Source organism: Gracilinanus agilis, chromosome 2 (assembly GCF_016433145.1).
Source record: "Gracilinanus agilis isolate LMUSP501 chromosome 2, AgileGrace, whole genome shotgun sequence".
Taxonomy (NCBI): domain Eukaryota; kingdom Metazoa; phylum Chordata; class Mammalia; order Didelphimorphia; family Didelphidae; genus Gracilinanus; species Gracilinanus agilis.
Window position 1 is genome coordinate 30,225,337 of NC_058131.1, and position 19,660 is coordinate 30,244,996.

Genomic DNA, 19,660 nt, shown 5'->3' on the forward strand with positions numbered 1-19,660 from the left:
CCGCCGCCGCCGGCCGCTCCCTCTACGGCGGGCCGGAGCTCGTCTTCCCCGAAGCCATGAACCATCCGTCCCTGACCGTGCACCCGGCCCCCCAGCTCGGCGCCTCCCACCTCCAGCACCCGCACTCCTTCTTCGGAACCCAGCACCGCGACCCTCTCAACTTCTACCCCTGGGTTCTGCGCAACCGCTTCTTCGGACACCGCTTCCAGGGTGAGTCGTCTGCCCCTGCCCCTGCCCTACCTCCCTACCCCGGGCGGACCCCCCTGCTCCCCTGCCCCCTCTCGCTGCCGCCCCCAGCCGAAGCCCAGTTCTCCGCGGCGCTGAGTCAGGGAGCTGACACCTCTCTCTCTCTCCCCGCACCCCCCCTTCGGAACTCCAGAGCACTCGCCGAAGCCCCGGGAGGTGGGGAGCAGGAAGCCCGCGGAGAAGGAGGAGGAGGAGGCTGGGGGGTGGGGTGGGGATAGGGAGGAAGGCGAGGGTGCTGGGAGCTTTTTACCTCTTGGCCAGAAGTTCGCGAAGACAGGGGGAGGGGGAGGGGAAAGCCAGGCACCCAGCCCGAGAAACTAGAGGGACCCGTCGAGTCAGGACCTCAGCTGGCATCCGGGTTCGGCGCTCAGTCCACTGGATCTGCCGAGGTCTCGTCACCCTTTGGGGAGTCCCAGGCTTTTAGTTCCCGGCTAGGGAATGGGGATCAAAGCCGAACTCCCAGGTTCTCCTGGGAACATTTTGCTTCTAGTCCGGACAACGATTTCCGCCTTGTCCTGGGAACGTTCCACTACCCTTTAGTGCCCCGGCAGGAGGAGGATCTTTGGGATCCTCTCCTTCCGCCCATCCTGTCGGTCCACTTCTCTCCTCCCTTCCTCTAGCTGGCCCCAAGGCCGATTAGTTTTGTTGGTTTGCGGTGGGCACCACAAACTCTTTAGCAACCGAATTCGCTGGCGCCGGGGTCGGAGCCTTGCCCAGGAAAGTCCAGCTGGCTCCCGGGCCGATTGAGCTAGGTTCGGCGGCATGCTGGTTTCGAGATCCTTCTCAGAGGCTTGGAGTCCAGGGTGGGACCTAGCCGAGCCGTCGGTTCAGGGCCTGCAGGGTACTCTGGGCAGAGTGTATTGTGCCCCACTTCCCTGCCTCTGCCCTGCGCCCTATGCGACCACGGCTAGAGCAGACTTGCCGACCGCCGGCCGTAGAGAGGGAAAGGCGGCGGGGGAGAGACTGCGCTGGCGCTGCAAAGTACCGCGGGCGAATTGAGTCAATTTACCGAATAATCAATTCTCTCCCTGGAGCACCGAGCACAAAACCGAGCTTTGCTTCAATTATTCGGACACCCCGAATGAAGGAAGACTACAGCTCTATTTTGTTGTTGCCTGGGAAGGAGAAGGCTGCAATTATCTGGGTAATTGTTTTCGCTGCCTACTTACTTCACTTTGTTAGTGTAGACCCGGCTAGCCAGCAGCCCCGAACCCCGGGGAAAGAGGAACTCTGCAATCTTTTAGGATCGGTGTGTAAACAAAACAAACGCCTTGAACGTGGGGGATTGAGGGGCATCAGCTGGGAACGGCCATTTAACCGGGCCTGCCCTCTGCGCAGTCCTGCGGCCAAGTCTACAAGAGCAAAGTTAATGGAGGACTGGAGAAAACTCCGGAATACAGGCAGCATAATCCATGGGCCCTGTGTGTGTGCCCCCAGACTGCCCAGATATTTATTTCAGGCCAACTCCTCTTCCTCCCTCCCCATTATTTTGGTGCTTGGAACCATCGGGTTATTTGCCTTAATTCTCCCGCTTGAGTGGGATAAACCAAGACCGCAAACCCGACAGCTCCTGACCCAAGACGAAGAGGCAGAGCAGAGAGCGGCGGGCTCCACCTGAGATGTGTGCGTGTGATGTGCCTGAATTACCCGGGTAAATGCCTGAATCTTTGCTTCTCTGAGCAAAGGGCCAGGCCAGTTCCACCTGCTTCTTATCCAGGAAATCCTCTTTTGCCCATTTCACCCACTCTCTGCTTGGGCTCTTTTGCCTCTCTGATGGTACTCGCAGGCTCTGCAAGCGAGGGTGAGGGCAGATAGGTAGGGACAGATCTACACTCGAAGAGTAGGCCAGTTCGTCCTCCCTGTTTCTCCCAAAGTCGGGCCTCCTTCAGCCCGTGGGAGCCAGGGGCAGGAGAGGCCGAGAGGCCGAGGCAGATCGAATTAGAGCTGAGGGTGAGCTGTAGAACGGAGGGGCCAACTGAGGATCACCCTGGCAGAGGGACAAAAGCCCAGTCCTCTTGCTTCCGAGATGGGCGCCTTGCGGAGAGAGAAATGGGCTGCAGAGGCCGCCTCCCCTCGCTGTCCAACCGGGGGTCTCACAAACTTGCAGGCAACTTTCCTTCCCTTCCCGCCCTCAGCGCGTGGCCCAGACCTCGGAAGCAAAGCTGACCCTTTCCCATGTCGGAGCTCGGAGGGACTCGGACCCCTGAAACCTTCCCTCCCGAGCCGAGAGCTCCCTGGGGATTTTCCTCCTTTCTATTTCCCGCAGCCGTTCCCAGGGCTCCGGCTCCGCGGGTAAGCAAAGGAGCCTTGCGGGGAAAACTCGAGGCTTTGAATGGGCCCAGGAGTTCCTCTACACCCCGAGGGAAGGAAGGGCTTCAGAGACCCGGGACGGAAGAAATGAATCCTCAACTAAGCAAGCTCAGATGATTTCCCTTTTCTGGACACAACGAGTCCGGGCTGAGGGGACGTTTTCGAGAGCCGGAAATGTGACTACGTTCCCCGATCTCTGCGAAATAACCCCCAGATCCCGGCTCTCCCTCGAGCTATGGAGCCGAAAAGTCGGCTCCATTTTCGTACCCTGAGATCGGTACTCTCGATTCCCTGCGCGTTTCGGAACGCCGAGACATTTCCGAATCTGGACCACGCCCGAGATTCCAGCCCACCGAATTCCGAGGGACTACGGGAGGAAACACGCGGGATTTGGCTCCGTGGGCGCTGCAGCACGGATGGAGCTGGTGCCCGGTCGGGAGGAAGTCTGGCCGGGCCAGTTTGCCCGAGGAAAGAGCCTCCCGGATCCCGGCACCGGCATTTCGATTCAGTGGGGAAACGGACCAGCGAACGAATGAAACAATGTTTGTGCATTTCCTGTCTATTTCGCTACTGCAGCCCTCCTCCGGTCTCCCTCCCGAAAGTCCCCAGCTCTAGGGGACGTTGTTAGCTAAACAAGCCGGGGGGAAAGGGGGAAGCCCAGAGGGCGGGCGCCCTGTCCCCACACCTTTAGACCTCGGGTAATAGAGATCAGGAGCCGCGCTCAGGTCCTCCCCCGGCTCTGAGAAGAGGAATAGCAACAAATTCCGGGCATCGAAAGACTGGGGAAATGGGAGCTCTGATTAGTAGGCGCCGGGGCTCGCGGCGGGGCTGGACCCGGGCTTCGGGGATGGGCGCTGCGTAACTACAGGGCCTCTGGCCCGCCGAACCTGCGATCGAAAGGGGGATGGCCTGGCCGGGAAAGGACTGGGGTTGGCGTGTGTGTGTGTGTGTGTGTGTGTTTGCCCCAGGAATGAATTCTATTTCCCAAAGGAGGAGAAGCCCACGGAGAGGGGCTCAGGGCACAGAGAGCTCATTAACCAGCTCCCCATGCAAATCCCCCGCGGCCCTTCCCCTCCCTCTAGGCCCCCGCCCCAGTCCTGCGGCCCGCGGGAGCCAGGGGGGCATCAAAGGGCGCCTTTGTTCGGGGCGGGAGTAGAGGGATTAGGTTATCTCCGCGCTGCTGCGGCCGAGGCCAATTCTCTGGGCTCGCTCGGGGCTCTGCGGGCCTGAGCCACTCGAAGCCGGAGCTGCCCGGGATCTGGAGCCCCCTAAGGGGGATGGAATGGCGTGTGAGCCTGGGGAGGGTGGGGGTGGGGTGGGGGGGAGGGATTCTATTTTCCTATCCCAGGCCCCCTTTCTCCTAAGGTTCTGGACTCCAGTCCCCAAACCTTGGATGCGGGAAGGAGCTCCGAGCGCCCTTCCCCAGGCCTTGAGGGAGGCTGGGCCTCTTGCTTCTTCAGCTTTCTGAGTTTTGGAGGTGGGGCCAGGAAATAGGTGATTCGACCCACTTTCTGTTTTCACCTTCCCCCTGCTCTGCAAGTGCAGGAGGGGAGGCCTGGGCGACCCCAGAATTTCGATTCCACCCGACCTTGCCTTCCCGGGGTCTTAGCCGGCCCTGAGTCATTTCCCCCTAGACTCAGGCTCTGGGCTTGGACTCCCGGAGTTCAGCGAGTCCCTTCCGCCGCTCCAATTTCCCTTTCTCATGAATGTCCATTAAAGGCCGTCTCTTGGCTGGGAAACCTCAGGGCGCCCGATAGCTCCCCAAACCATCTCGCCGCCTGCAAACACTGATTAAGCACCTACTGTGTGCAGAGCCCTGCGCTGGGCAGGCACGTCCACAGGCGCCCCGATTCACAGACTCACATGATGTCCATACAAACAGCTGCCAGGGGCCTCCCATGTACAGCTTCATAAACACTAGCGGAAACTCGTGTGGGCACGTACACCTGGAGACCGTCCACTGGGTGAAGTCAGTCCGAGGCTGCGGCCCAGCCTCACCTACGGGGACTGCGCAGATGTAGAACTATAGCCAGGCCCTCGCAGAGGACAGCCTTCGTGCTGGCCGGGGAGGCCCGAGTAGAGGCAGCTAGAGACCGGCCCATCGCTGGCTCTTCGAGGCAAGGAGACTCGTTTGGTCCCCTCTTCCTATAAAGGGGGGCGGGGAGGGGGCGAGAGGCAATCCGGTGTCTTCTGGGCACCTTCAGCCATTCTGCTCCGATTCCCCGAGGTCTCCCAAGCAGCCCAGAGGCGCAGGTGCCCGCGGCCATCCACACCCACCGGCCTTATGCCCTAAGTCCTGGCCTAAAGAAAACTACCCACACGCCAGCGACGTGCTCCCTGCCTCCAGCCACCCTGGCGCACCAGCAGCTTTTGGAATTGCGGACTGAAACGCTTGTCCAGCGTTTGGCTGCTCCGTCCAGACGGCTGGGCAGAGGGGCGCCCGGCCTGGCCAGAAAGCCCTTCCTTTCCCCCATTCCCCGCAAACCGGAAGGGACACCTGCTCGCTGTTTCCACAGGTTCAGTCAGGCTCGCTGACCCAAGTCCACAACGCACAGGCAGCCAGCGCTCTTTAACATACACCCAGGCACACGTATGAACACACACACACACACACACAAATCACGTTGCTAGAACACGCTGAGGTTATGAGGGGCCGCCTCCCAAGAAGCCTGAGGTGGGCAAGTCCAGGCTCCATTGCTGAGAGAGATCCTGCCTGGGCCAACCACTGGAACCCGGGCCTTCGGGCTCGGAGATCAAGGTTCTTCCCACTACTTGACTGTGCCTTTACCCAGCTCCCTCCCCTCCTGGCTGACCCCCTTGGTCCTCATTCTTTGCTCTTCAATGAATCTGAGGCCACAATGATCAACATTTATGAAGCACCTACTCAGTGCTGAACACTGAGGACCCCAAGGAGAGCGGAGGCAGCGAGTCCTCACTGCGCAGAGGCTGCCCGTGCTCTCTCTGGCTAGGGATGGAGGCAGCAGGCAGGAAGGCAGCTCAGCTGGCGTCCAAGGTGATAGAGAGAAGGTGGGGGGGGGGGGGGCTGGTGGATTGGACAGGATTCACTCTCCAGGGCTCTCCTCACTCTCCACAAAGTTTCCTCTGCGCTGAGCCGCCTTCCCTCCTTTCTTGTGGCCCGTGACATGTGTTTTGTGAGATGGCTGTCGTGTTCGGTGTTCATCTGTGGCAGAATTTGTCTCTGTGGGGAGTCAAGTGGATTTTTCTGGGATCAAACTCGCCACATTAGGCTCATTAGCTGTATTCCTACCTACACAGTACATAAATACATTTGGCAAACATTCCTGCTCGGAGAAAGAGCTACCAACATGAGCTCGAGCACACACACACACACACACACACAGGGCAGGAACAATTCAACTTAACATGCTGCTTATATGGCTAAGCCATGAAATTGGGAGCTCAGGTCTCCACATTTTCTCCCCTCTTCCCTGGGCCTCCACCTCCCTTCACTTCGGGCTTCCCTCCTTTTTATTACCTGCCAAACGGATCTAGATGTGGCTATTTTATAAAACCTTTGGAGGAGGGAGGTAGAGGAAGCCAGGTATGGACTGGACCCTGTTGGGCTGGGACAAGGCGTGGCAAAACCAGGAAGCAGCCAAAAGGAAAGTTCCTTAGAAGGCAGGGTTAAGGTTCAGGGGATCCCTAGGGGCACCTTGCCCTCTCTCCATAAGCCGCCTGCCTCCTGAAGCGAAAGGAGAGGGCAGCCAGTCCTTTCCTCTGTTCCCTGTCAGCTCTGTGGAGGATCACTGGGCATTCCAATGAGAACAAAGTTCAACTTCCCCTCTTTCCTCTGGGGCTGCGGAAGTCAAGGCCACGTTGCTCCCCTCAGGAGGGGCCTCGGTCCCCACCCCGACCCTAGGCTCCCAGTGATGCAATATCCCTCTTCAATGGCTGTGGAGAAGCAGCTCCCAAAGCTGGAGAGAAGCCTAAAATCACTGAGGGGAAATGAGGAATTAGTGCTGGAAGTGGAGTTTCATGGAACACATCCAGCTGCAGAAGTCAATGCCACTCTACCCACATTCCTGCTGGGGATTCTTTTCTCTCACCTTGGTAGAACTGGTCCTAACACCACTGGGGCTCTGGGCAACCCAACCACCAAGTTTGAGGACTTTGTTTCAGTCTTTTTTTTTCCCCCTGAGGGAATAAAAGTTCTTACAAATTTCATGAAGAGCTGTCTGTAAGGTTAGTTGTTTTGCTTTGTAGAAAATAAAAGTCTGCCCTCCTCCAGTTGTATATGTGTGTATGTGTTTAACTTTGTTCTTATATTTCTGGTTGCATCTTTTTATTTTATTATTCCATCTCTGTTACTCTTTTTTTTTTTTAAGATCTAGTGTCTTATTAGAATTTTCCACCTTTTGTTCTAAATCATCGATTCTCATTTGTATTTTTAAAGTATATTTTTATTTATTTCGTTAACTAATTCTCAATTACATTAAAATTATAATATTCATTTTTTAAAAATTGAGTTCCAAATTCTCTGCCTTGTACCTGCCCAGCCCTTACCCTTGGAGAAAGCAAACATTGTGATAACTATTATACACGTGATGTCATACAAAACTTATTTCCACGTTAACCATCTCACTTGTCTTTTAAAATTCTTATTTAAGGTATCATATTTTGTTTTTAATTTGTTTTCTTTTGGTTAAACTTCTCAGCCACTTCAGCATTTCTTGAAGATAGTCTGCTTTCGTTTCTGGGAGGTTTGGTTGTGGTTACGGTAATATTATTCTCTTCCTCTTTGGAGATTTCTCTTCTTTCTTTATAGGTGACATCATAGGGTCAGAAACCTTTCCATGCTGACTTATTTCTGTAGAATATGAAAGTGGGTTTTTGGCACCGCCAGGATTTCTTTCTTTCCCCCCCTCTTTTCCCAATTGTTCTTTTACCTTAATGCAATTCTTAATGTTTTGAGGTATGGCAGGGGAGCTGGACTTAGCCCAAGGAAATTCATTTGGCCATCTTGCTGGAATTCTGCACCTTCCCTCCAGGTCCAAGGATTCTGGAGAACAAAAGAATGAACTGGTCTCTGATTGCATCAGAAAATGAGCAATGCTAAAGCATTCTAACAACCTTTCTCCCACTCTACTTTCAAACAAAGTGCTTTCCTTCAACATCTCTGTGATATCCAGAGAGATTCTAACTCACGTCCTTCCTAGGTTCAATTTCTGTACACTATGCTGCCTCATTTACCTGGCTCTTATCTAGGAAGACATTTGTTGGCCAGAGGTATCCATGTATTAGGTGAAGACCTGAAGCAATCTTGTTAGAAGTGGACATGCACATACATGCACTCTCTCTCTTCTCTCTCATCTCTCTCCCTCTCTTTTCTCTCTTCTCTCTCTCATCTCTCTCTCCCCCTCTCTTTTCTCTCATCTCTCTCTTCTCTCTCTCATCTCTTCTCTCTCTCTCATCTCTCTCTCTTCCTCTCTCTCTTCTCTCTCTTCTCTTCTTTCTCTCTTCTCTCTCATATCTCTCTCTGTCTCTCTCTTATATCTCTCTCTCATCTCTCTCTCCCTCTGTCTCTTCTCTCTCTCTTCTCTCTCATCTCTCTCTCCTTCTGTCTCTTCTCTCTCTCTTCTCTTCTTTCTCTCTTCTCTCTCATATCTCTCTCTGTCTCTCTCTTATCTCTCTCTCTCTCTCTCTCTCTCTCTCTCTCTCTCTCTCTCTCTCTCTCACACACACACACACACACACACACACACACAATAATTTTTACGATTTCAAACCACCAGGTTAATTCTGTTCCATTCCATAGAAATATGATGCAGAAATCAGTCAGTATGAGGTTGAAATGGAATAATAATAATAACAACAACAATAATAGCTAACGTTTATATAGATCTTCAAGGCTTGTAAAGAGCTTTACATATATCTCATTTGATTTCTAACAAAACTTTGAGGTAAGTGCTGTTATTATCCCTGTTTTACAGATGAGGAAACTGAGGCAGACAGGTTAAGGGACTTGCTCAGAATCACACAGTTTGTGTCTGAGACAGGATTTGAACTCAGGTCTTTCTGACCCAAGGTTCAGAGTATGAGCAAACAACTTCTAAGTGTCACATGACGTGTCTAGGTGTGCCCTTCTTGTTATCATTGCATAGACCCTTCCACGGTGGGTGCTTGTGTGTAATTAACTTCGTGTGTGCTCGAAGATGATTGTGAGCATTTGTACACAAGTCTATGGGCAGTCTTTTGGGTCCCGATAGGGTGGGGGTGGATTTGCGCACATGTGTTGTGAGTGCGGAAAGGTGCTGAAGGGAGCGTCGAGGTGGCAGGCTGCTGTGCTGTTGTATGACTGCTGGGGGGGAGGGTTATGTGCACCTCTGCAGTTACACACTCATCACCAGCCTGAGACCATTCCCATTGCTTGTAGAACAGAGAAAATCTGTGTGTGCCTACATGTTTGTGTATGTGCCTCTGCAGAAACGTGTGTGTAATCGTGTGCACAGGCCATGCATTTTAAAAGGCACACACGCGTACTGTATGTCTATATACAGTAGATTAGAGAGAAGACTGAAGCCAAGCTGGGATATATATATTTACATGCACACCCATGCAAAACCCGAATCTCTCCATCTCCTCTTTCTCTCATTTATTATTTTTAACTGCGTTCTCATATTTCTGGTCTCCTCTTTTCATTTTTGTATTCAATCCCCGTCATTACAATTTTACAGAGAGAGAGAGAGAGAGAGAGAGAGAGAGAGAGAGAGAGAGAGAGAGAGAGAGAGAAGGAGGGAGGGAGAAACTTATTTAGATTATCTATATATTTACACATATTCATGTTCCAACACTGTGGACTGTTTAGGGACTCGGTACCTGGGTGAGAGGCGATCCTTTCCCTGTTGCTTTTGCTCTGGTCTCCTGGGCAGCTTGGGATGGGCTAAGAGGAGGATGATTTCTATCAGCATACAGTATCAGGGAGGGGGTTGGGGGAAATGGGGAATTAAACAGATTTTGTCCGGGTTTCTAGTAGTTTACTGTCCAAATAAGCAGCACAACATAAAGGAAGAAGCTGAGGAGAAAGAGTAAGAAGGAACTGACTCTCCACACCCAGAAGTAGGCAGGTTGCTCTGTCCAGAAAGAGGGATGGTGCTGGGACTGCCGTTCTGGGCACTTTTGCTACCAGTGTGGTCTCAGAACTGGACTTGTTGAGAGAACTGTTCGTGGACTGGGCGGGAGTGGCTGTGGGGCTGCAGTGGAGTGTGTGTGTGTGTGTGTGTGTGTGTGTGTGTGTGTGTGTGTGTGTGTGTGTGAGAGAGAGAGAGAGAGAGAGAGAGAGAGAGACAGAGAGACAGAGACAGAGACAGAGACAGAGACAGAGAGAGACAGAGACAGGGAGGGAAGGAGGGAGGGAGAGAGAGAAGAGAGAGGTTTTTATCTTTCAGGCTGGTTTAAGGAGATGAAAAGGTAAAGATCGCAGGACATCTTTTGTCTTCTGGCTCTGTGGATTAGGGTGAATAGGGGAGCCCAAATACTCAGCTTTTCTTGTCAGCGTGGGGTTCTCCACAGGGCAGTTCCTTCCCTTCAGAGTCTACATCTGTCCTGTAGATGGAAGGTGACCAGTTAATTCAGATGACAAAGCCTTTAGTGCTGCCAGTTTGTATGCCAAGGTCACAGCACAAATCAATAACGGGAAGGGACCTTCGAGATTGTCTAACCCACCCCTTCGCTTGGCAGATCAGAAAACTAGGTCCCAGAGTAGAGAAAGAACTTTTCTAAGGTCATGGAGGCAGGAGGGAATAGGTAGGATTCAAATCCAGGTCCTTTGACTCTAAAGCTAGAATCCTTTCCACTGTATCATGATGCTTGGGGTCAGAGTGGTATCTGGGTGGAGGGGGGTGATATCTTGACTTTACAGCAAATTCAGGGAGTCAAATCAAGGGATGTTAGATAAAAACAGAGTCTGGGAGAGGGACCAGGGACCAGGAAAGGAATAGGGATTAGGTGAAGGAGGGGGAGAGGTGAGGACTTTGAGGGAGTGGAAGGAAGATTTGGTGGTGGGGAGAATTAGAAGAAAGTCAGTGGGGGAAGATGTGAACAATGGAAGGGGAAAAGAAGAATGGGGCAGGAGGTTTGGAGGACAGAAGAAGGGAGATAAGAAACATGGGAGGTGGGATAGAGACAAGAGAATGAAATGGAGGCAAGAAATGAGAGGAGCAGATGGGTTTGAGGGAGATAAAAGTGTCAAGGGAGAGATGAGGGTGATTGTAGAAGTAATAATGTGATTTAGGGGATCAGAGGCTTCACCCAACCACCTCTATGATAATATAAGGAGGAATCCTCTTCCAGTTTCATTCCTCTCTGGGAAGTCAGCAGTTTATGGACTCAGGTTCTACAAAGAAAGGTGTCCTCAGGAAGTGGGGGTCCCAGGATTCCCCTGCAGAGATATTGCTTATTCAGTGTATACACACACACACATACATATATGTCATTATAATGTGGTACCTTATTAACAGACTCAGATATACCCTGGCTCTGCGTGTCCCTGGGAATGGAACTCCATATGGTAAGAACCTTCTGGAGTCTAAGAGAAAGCCTAACACTTTTAGCCTGGAACAGGGGTTAGCCCTCTTCCCCAGCACTGGAGTGTGGAAGGGGTTCCCCTGTGCAGGATAGGAGTGATTATGTCAATGTGATGGAGAGAGAAGAGCCTTGGCTCTGGAGTCAGAAGTCTTGCGTGCCAATTCCAGCCCTGTCACTTGCTACCCCGGGGACCTTGGGCAAGTCTCATCAACTCTCTGGGTCTTGGCTTTCTCCTCTGCAAGATGAGGGAGTCAGAAGAAATGGCCTCCAAAAGCTCTTCCCGGTTTTTAATCCATAACAAAATGCAAAGCATTCTGGGCAGAGCCATAGATCCTAGGTTTGCATCTTGGCTCGGATGTGTATACTGGCTGAATGACCTTGAGCAAGTCTCTCCATTTCTCTGAACCTTGGTTTCCTCTTCTGGAAAAATAAAGGCAGCGCTTTCCATTGGAAAGAACCCTGGGCGTGGAGACATGAAGAGGTGGGAAAATCCTGCCTCAGATGCCTGCTCATTGTGGGACCCTTCAGCCGGATCCCGGCTGTAGCTAGCGCTTTTTGGGGAGTGAGAGGATCGGGGAATGCATCCTATCCATTCCAGCAGCCCACGGGCCCCCATTTCTCTACCACCTTGGATACCAGCTGAACTGTCTTTCCTCCTGCCTCTGTCTGAGCTCTAATCAGCTGTCCCTGATATCTGACTACAGCCCAGTCGAGGACTCGCTGCTTCACCTCTCCTTCGGGTCCTCAGTGTCCAGCACTGAGTAGGTGCTTTATAAATAATGATCGTTGTGGCCTCCGATCCTTTGAAGAGCAAAGGATGAGGACCAAGGGGGTCAGCCAGGAGGGGAGGGAGCTGGGTAAAGGCGCGGTCAAATCGTGGGAAGAACCTTGATCTCCGAGCCCGGAGGCCCTGGTTCCAGTGGTTGGCCCAGGCAGCACCTCTCTCAGCAACAGAGCCTGGGTTTTTTACACTGTCGTCAGGGTTGCCGGAACTTGCCCACCTCAGGCTTCTTGCGAGGCGGCCCCTCATAACCTCAGCGTGTTCTAGCAACGTGATTTGTGTGTGTGTGTGTTCATACGTGTGCCTGGGTGTATGTTAAAGAGCGCTGGCTGTCTGCGCGTTGTGGACTTGTGTAATGGTGAGCCAGTGTGCCTGGGTTTATGTGGAATGGGGAAAGGAAGGGGCTTCCTGGCAAAGCCAGCTGCCCCCTCCTCAGGGCTCTAGACGGACAGGGCAGGCAGGCAGAAATACGGGCTGGATCTGCGAAGTGACTGCCCATGGGCTCAGTGTTCGCTGTCCTTGGAGCCCGAAATTGGTGCCTGCTGGACCAACCGCTAGTGCGGGTTCTGGGGGCAGCCTCAAGGGTCCCCACCCGAAGAGCTCTCCAGTTAGGTCTGTCCTGAGACGTAGGCGCCGAGCGGAAGCAGCTGATGGTCAGCCTCAGCCTCTCCGACAGTCCCTACCTCAGGCGGCCGGAGTGGGACGGGGAGGACAGGAAGGAGAATTGGGCTCCCGTGTGCCCAGGGTGTCTGGGCCTCCCTCTGGGCAGCTCCCTCTCGAATTGCAGTCCTCAGTTCTCAGCCATGGAGGGCGGCCTCTTGGTATCCTCTGGTTAGCGCGCGGTGCACCCAACTTAGTAAAGAGCAACCGAAGCCTTGGAGCTGGGCTCTAGGGCCCAAGACGGGAGGGTGACTGGGTAGGCTATGAAGAAACCCGGGGGATCTGGAGGTGAGGCCTGCGGGAGGGGGGCGGAAGGAAGTGGGGCGGCTGGGGAAGCGGGAGCGAAGGTGCTGACCCTCTCCATCTCTCTCTCTCTCTCTCTTTGTCTGTCCGCTTCCCTTCGTGTAAACTCTCCCCCCGCCCCTATCCCGTGGAATTCTCCCATATTCCCAAATCCATTCCCTCGGGTCCCCGTGCTCCCTGCGGGGCTGCCCATCGGGCCGGGCTCCACACGTCCCCTGCATTCCTGGACCCTTCCACGGACTGTGTCCTCTGTCGTTTCTGCCTTCTCCTGTCCCCCGTGTCCTGGCTCCCCCATCCCACTCCCGGCTCCCTGGCTTTCTCTGCCCCCTCCCGCCCCGCCTCTCCTGCTGCCTCGCTGTCTCCCGTGTCCTGCGAATTCGGCGTGTGGGTGTCGCTTGTGCCCCGGGTACCTCCGGGGCCCCACGCCCACGGGATCCTGGCATCCGCGTGCTGTCCCCTCCTGTCCCCATTCCCGCCCCTGCGTCTTGTCTCCTCTGTCGCCCCGGATTGGGTCCTTCGTGCCCTGTTCTTGTTCCGCCCCTTCCCCCTGTGCCCGGTGCGGTGCTCTGGGCCGTGGGCACAGGGAGCGAGGTTCCCCAGGACAGCCTGCTCCTGCACGGCCCCTTCGCCCGCAAACCCAAGCGGATCCGCACGGCCTTCTCGCCTTCGCAGCTGCTGCGGCTGGAGCGCGCCTTCGAGAAAAACCACTACGTGGTAGGCGCCGAGCGGAAGCAGCTGGCGGGCAGCCTCAGCCTCTCCGAGACCCAGGTGAGCCACCCCCACGCCCCAACCCCGGGGCCTCCTTCCCAGCTTGCCTGTCCGACCTACTCCTGCCCTCCCTTTGACTCGCTCTGGCTGTCTCTCCCTCCTTCCATTTCTCACTCTCTGTCTCTTTCTCCTCTCTCCCTCCCTTCTCACTCTCCCTCCATCTCTCTTATTCCCATCTCTCGCTCTCTACTTCCCCCCCCCCCCCCCTTCTCTCTCCTCTTCCTTCCCTCCTTTGCTCTTTCTCCTGTTGCGCCATCCTCTCTTCCCCCTTTCTCCTTCCCTCCCTTCCACATTCTCTCCCTCTATTTCCTCCCCAGCCTTTTCTCATTTTCCCTCAGTCATTTTCTCTCCCTCCAACTCTCTTGATCATATCACTTCCTCCTTTATTTCTATCTCCTTCCTTTTCTCCCTCCTTCCCTCTTCTCTCTTCCCTTATTTCCTCTTTCTTCTGTCCGGTTCCCACCTCTTTCTCCCTTTCCCCCTCCCTTCCTCTGTCCTTTGTCTTTTTCTCCCTCACCTTTCTCCTTCTGTTTCTCTCTCATTCTTTCCCTCCTTCCCTCCTTCCCTCCTCTCTCTTCTCTTATTTTCTCTTATTTTCTCTTCTGTCCCTTCACCTCCGTCCTCTGTCCTCTGTCTTTTTCTCCCTCCCTCTCTCCCACCTCTCTCCCCACTTTCTCCCTCACCTTTCTCCTTCTGTTTCTCTCTCATTCTTTCCTTCCTCCCCTCCTCTCTCTTCCCTTATTTTCTCTTCTATCCCTTCCCCCCTTCCTCTGTCCTCTGTCTTTTTCTCCCTACCTCTCTCCCACTTCTCTCCCCACTTTCTCCCTCACCTTTCTCTTTCTCTCTCATTCTTTCTCTCCTTCTCTCCTCTCTCTTCTCTTATTTTCTCTTCTATCCCTTTCCCCCTCCCTTCCTCTATCCTCTGTCTTTTTCTCCCTCCCTCTCTCCCACCTCTATCCCCACTTTCTCCCTCACCTTTCTCCTTCTGTCTCTCCCTCATTCTTTCCCTCCTCCCCTCCCTCTTGCAACTCCCTTTTTCTTTTTCCTCTCCTTTTCTCAGTTCTACTAGATCCTTCTTGGATCTAGCTGAATAGACAGAAGTGGGGTAAGAATGAGGAGAGGAGAAGAGCCCATGAAGTTTCTCTGTAGCTTACCCTGATTCTTCTGAGGGTTATGCCTGGCTCTCAGGGCTCTTCCTAAAAACAAGCCTTATTCTAGTTGTCCAGGAGCTCACCAGAGACAAAGCTTCTCTCTTCAGTAGCTGCTAAGAGAAAACAAAATTCAAAAGCTAAGCCAGTTCAACAGACCTCTCTGACTGCAAGCTTAGAAGTATGGCCTCCAGAAGGAGTGAGGTGGCCCTCTGTCCCTTGTTCTGGGCAGACCTTCTTAGCAGCATCGTGTCCAGTTCTGGCCAGCACTTTAAGAAGGACATTAATGAACTCAAGCATGTCCAGAGAAAAGCAATCAGGATGGTGAAGGGCCTGGAGACCATGCCAAGGGAGGAGAGATGGAAGAAACTGGAGGTATTAGGCTAGAGAAGAGAACAACTGGTAGGGGCTGCTGGGGCTAGAGATTGGAATGGGGGACACACATCATAGTTATCTCTAAGCATCTGAGGAGCTGTCAAATGGATGAGGGATCAGCCTTGACTGTGAAGTTCCCCTAAAATATAGGGCTGAGACTCCTAGACTCAGGTTGCCAAGGGGCAGGTCTGAGCTCAGCCTAAGGAATGGAACTGCCTCCTGAGGTAGTGAGCTCTCAGGTCTGGAAGTGTTCAATTAGAAATTCAAGGACATCTGTTACTGAGGAGTTCCTCAGAAGGAGCCTGGCCCAGGGATTCATGATTGACCAGCTGTTTGGGGATTTTAGTCTGGGTCCTTTCTAGAACCAGCTGACTTGATGGGGGGAGGGGGATAGGACAGTGTGATCGCTTTGTTCTCCTTCCCATAAGTCCCAGGTCAACTGTCCCCTGGGTCCAGAGAAGGAGGAAGAATGGAAAGTACAGAATTCCATCTCCTAAGCACCACCCCCTCCCCCCAGGCCAGGAAGCCATCTGTTGATCATCCTCAGAGCCAGATAAATCTAGATGCCTAGGAGGGGTGGTTTCTGGTCAGTTGAATTTCCCATTTATTCACAGGATAATCCCAACTACCTTCTTTGGTTTTTTTCTGGTTGCTAACAGTCTTTCTACAGTATCCGTGTCCCCTTTTCCCCTTTAGTAAGTCTTCTCTAAAGACTGGGATGGACTTCCCTTGTGGTGTAAAGGCAAGCAGAGAGCCAGTGGGATTTCAGTCTCTGGATCTTATTTCTAACTGCTTATATAATTTTGGGCCAATTGATTCCCCTCTCTGGGCTTCAGGTTTTTTCCCCTTTGTTTTTGTCACCTGAATTTTTCAAGCTAGTGGTTTAAATGACTCGTAGAGCACCTTCCAGCTCTGGTGTTCCAATTCTGAGTGAGGACATTCAGACCTGGAATGGATGGAGATGGACAAGATGGTAGAAGGCAGACCTGAGGTTGAACTGAGCCATAGACCCACTCTAGGCATTGCTTGTATGACTAAACTCCTGATCCGGGTCCTTTTGTTGATCCTACCATATTTCTCCGAAAAGCCGGAGGCAAAATCATTCTAATTATTTGAAAGTGCTCTCTTGGGATGAGTTCAGATGACCGGATAAAGTGAGTGAGGGGTCCTGGAAGAAGAAATCCTTTTGGAATTCAAGGACCTGGATTCAGATCCTGATTGCAGTAGTTATTACACATTGCTGAGCCTTGAAATGAGGAGGCTGGTTGAGAGGAGCTCTAAGTGCTTTCCTAGCTCTCATGCCTGTGATCCTATCCATTTTACCATCTCTATCGATGTCTACTCTCCCTTATATCTATCAGCCATCCATCTGTGTCTCCATATGTCTGTAATCTATTTATTCATATATCTACCTACATATCCTTTGTCTCTGTCTCGATAATCCACCTGATGGTCTGTCTTGTTGACACCTGGGGCTGACATGCCCATGTACCCATCACTGTCTCTCTCTAGGAGCAGATGCAGAAACGATTCTCACATTGACATATTGGACCTCTCAGCTGGCCAAAGGGGGGCTTTAGTGTACCAGGAAGTCCATTTTTAGTGCATCTTCAGTGAAAAGATCAAGCTTAAAAATTAATAAAACAGAGTCCCAATCCCTAGGGGTTTTTTTTAAAAGCTCAGAAGTACTTTAAAATTAATTAAAAACCTCAAATCTGTTAACTTCTGTTTGTTTTTATTAGCAACATTGTTTTTTAACTCAATGCTTTTAAGCTCAATGAAAGTGTTCTTAATTAACTCTCCTCCCACCCCCTCCCCCTACTTAAGACAAACCAGCTTTTCTTTTACTTGCTAAGGTCCCATATGTCAATGTTCAAATGGGCCAGTTTCTGAATCTGAGTCATAGAATCGTGGAATCAGACACTGATTCAATAATAGATCAGAGAATGTCAGAAATGCAAGGAACTTTAGAACAGAGAATGTCAGGGCTGAGAAAGATCTTCAAATAGAGAATATCAGTGCTGGGAGGACCTTGAAACAAAGAGTGTCAGAAGTGAGAAAGATCTTAGAACAGAATGTCAGGGCTGGAAGGGACCTTAGAACATTGATTGGGAGGGGCAGCTGGGTAGCTCAGTGGATTGAGAGCCAGATCTAGAGATGGAAGGTCCTAGGTTCAAATCTGACTTCAAACACTTCCCAGCTGTGTGACCCTGGGCAAGTCACTTGACCCCCATTGCCCACCCTTACCACTCTTCTGCCTTGGAGCCAATACACAGTATTGATTCCAAGACGGAAGGTAAGGACTTAAAAAAACACCATAGATCGTGAGAGCTGGGAGGGTTCTTTAAGCCCATATAATCTATGCTTAGGTAGTTAGGTGGCTCACTGGACAGACTACCTGGCCTAGAGTTAGGAACATTTATCTTTGTGAGTTCAAATCTGGTCTCAGATACTTTCTAGCTGTGTGACCTTGGGTAAATCATTCAACCCAGATGGGGTCATGAAGAGTGGGTTACGACTGAACAAAATGGAAATCCAGTGTTTCCCCATCTTTTCAAATGTCAAATAGTTCCAGAGACCACCTCTGCATGAGAGTTGTACTATTTACATTTATTGATTCAGAAGACAGCTGATGTTAAAAAGCTCCCAGGATTCAGCTCTGTATTTTATTAGCCACAATGGGCTCTCTGGTGGTAGCCAAGCCCCTCTGCACAAGACACGGACTTGTTCAGTCTCCGGAAGACATGCTTGCTCATTTGTCATCATGATTCATTGAATGAGACTTGGCAGTGACTCTGGAGCCCACTGGGGACCTGCATCCCCCAGGTTGGGGACTGCTACTCTAATTCAGCTCTCTCATTCAACAGATGGGGAAAAGGAGGCTTAGGCTAAGAAAGGAACTTGCCCAAAGACTCCCAAAGTTAGTGGCTAAGCGTAGGACAAGAAACCAGGACTCCTCTCCCCCAGTCTGGACATCTCTCCCTTAGACAACACCACTTATTAAATCAGCTGGCATTATCTATTTTTCCTGCTAATTATGTGGATTTGTGGTTTGTCGTTTCCTTCTCCAGTTCATTTTACAGATTAGGAAACTGAGATAGTTAAGTAATTTGTCTAGAGTCACCCAGCTAATGAATGTCTGAGGTTAGATTTGAATGCAGGTCTTCCTGAGTCCAGCCAGGTGCTCTATTCACTGTGCCACTTAGCTGTCCTATTTTTTTTAAGTTATGGTTCAAATATGGAGCAGATTCTCTCCATTTTATAAGAATTCTGAGCAGCTTCTCTGGGCCTCTACAAGAAGAATGAACTGGATCCAATGATCTCAAAGTCTTATTTCAATTTCTAATTTCTTCCAGTCCTGGAATTCATGACTGACACATATTTACTTCTCATCTGGACTGTCCTAGCAATTTCTGTAGCTAGTCTTGAAATCAGTGTCCAATATAGTCTGTGGCTTGTAAGTGCCCCAATCTGCCCTTTTAGTCATCAGTTCTATCATTCTGCCTACAGGGGTTGTCTTTTGCTAGTCTCTGTGTCCCCAGGAGTTAGCACAGTGGCTGGCACAAAGTAGGTACTTAATAAAATGCTTGATGACTATTCAATGTATAATTGATATTATTTGTAATCTAGCTATCAATTCATATTTTCATTGGGAATTTAAAATACTCTAGAGATAGGAAAAGGGAAGGGGATTGGACCTATGATTTCACTGGTATAAAGTATATAGTATATAGTCATATATGTGCCACATGATGCATCTACCTAGTTAAATATGCATATGGTACACATAAAAATGAACATGTGGGGGGCAGCTGGGTAGCTCAGTGGATTGAGAGCCAGGCATAGAGATGGGAGGTCCTAGGTTCAAATCTAGCCTCAGACACCTCCTAGCTGTGTGACCCTGGACAAGTCACTTGACCCCCATTGCCCACCCTTACCATTCTTCTGCCTTGGAATCAATACACAGTATTTACTCCAAGATGGAAAGTAAGGGTTTAAAAAAATGAATATGTGTACATATACACACAAGAGGATGCATATAACCTTTTTCTTCACATGGAAGGGTGTTGGAGTGGACAGGATACTGGATCTAGACTTAGGACACCTGGGTTCAAATCCTGCTTCAGATCAGCTTTGTGACCCTGAGCAAGTCATCTGACTTCCCTGAGATTCAGTCTCATCATCTGCGAAATGAAGATAATAATACTTATAGCACCTTATAACACTCTGGAAATGTTATGTGTTATTATCTACATGATGACTAGAGGAACTCTAAAGTCTTCTCTAGCTCTAAAATTCTTAGACTCCTTAGAGAATTCTCTTAACTTTTTACATGGGCATCCAACATTTCTTTATCTGTCCACTGCTGTAGAATGAAGATTCCTTGAATGTAGGAACCATTTCATTTTTGCTGTTGTACCTATGGAACCTTGCACAGTGTCAGGCACAGAGTAGCCATTTAAAAATATTATTGTTGTTCTCTCTGTCTCTCTGTCTCTCTGTCTCTCTGTCTCTCTGTCTCTCT

The 19,660-nt window shown here is 51.2% G+C and overlaps 1 protein-coding gene across 1 annotated transcript in view; it reads left to right on the forward strand.

Moving 5' to 3' along the window:
- Positions 1-2: 2 nt before the first annotated feature.
- Positions 3-19,660, forward strand: part of EMX1 (empty spiracles homeobox 1) — a gene marked incomplete at its 5' end in the record, with an annotated part of 38,511 nt that continues 18,853 nt past the window's right edge. The window contains 2 exons of the mRNA XM_044659288.1: positions 3-210; positions 13,428-13,612. Of these exons, the coding sequence (XP_044515223.1) occupies positions 3-210; positions 13,428-13,612 (393 nt within the window). The remainder of the gene's footprint in view (positions 211-13,427; positions 13,613-19,660) is intronic.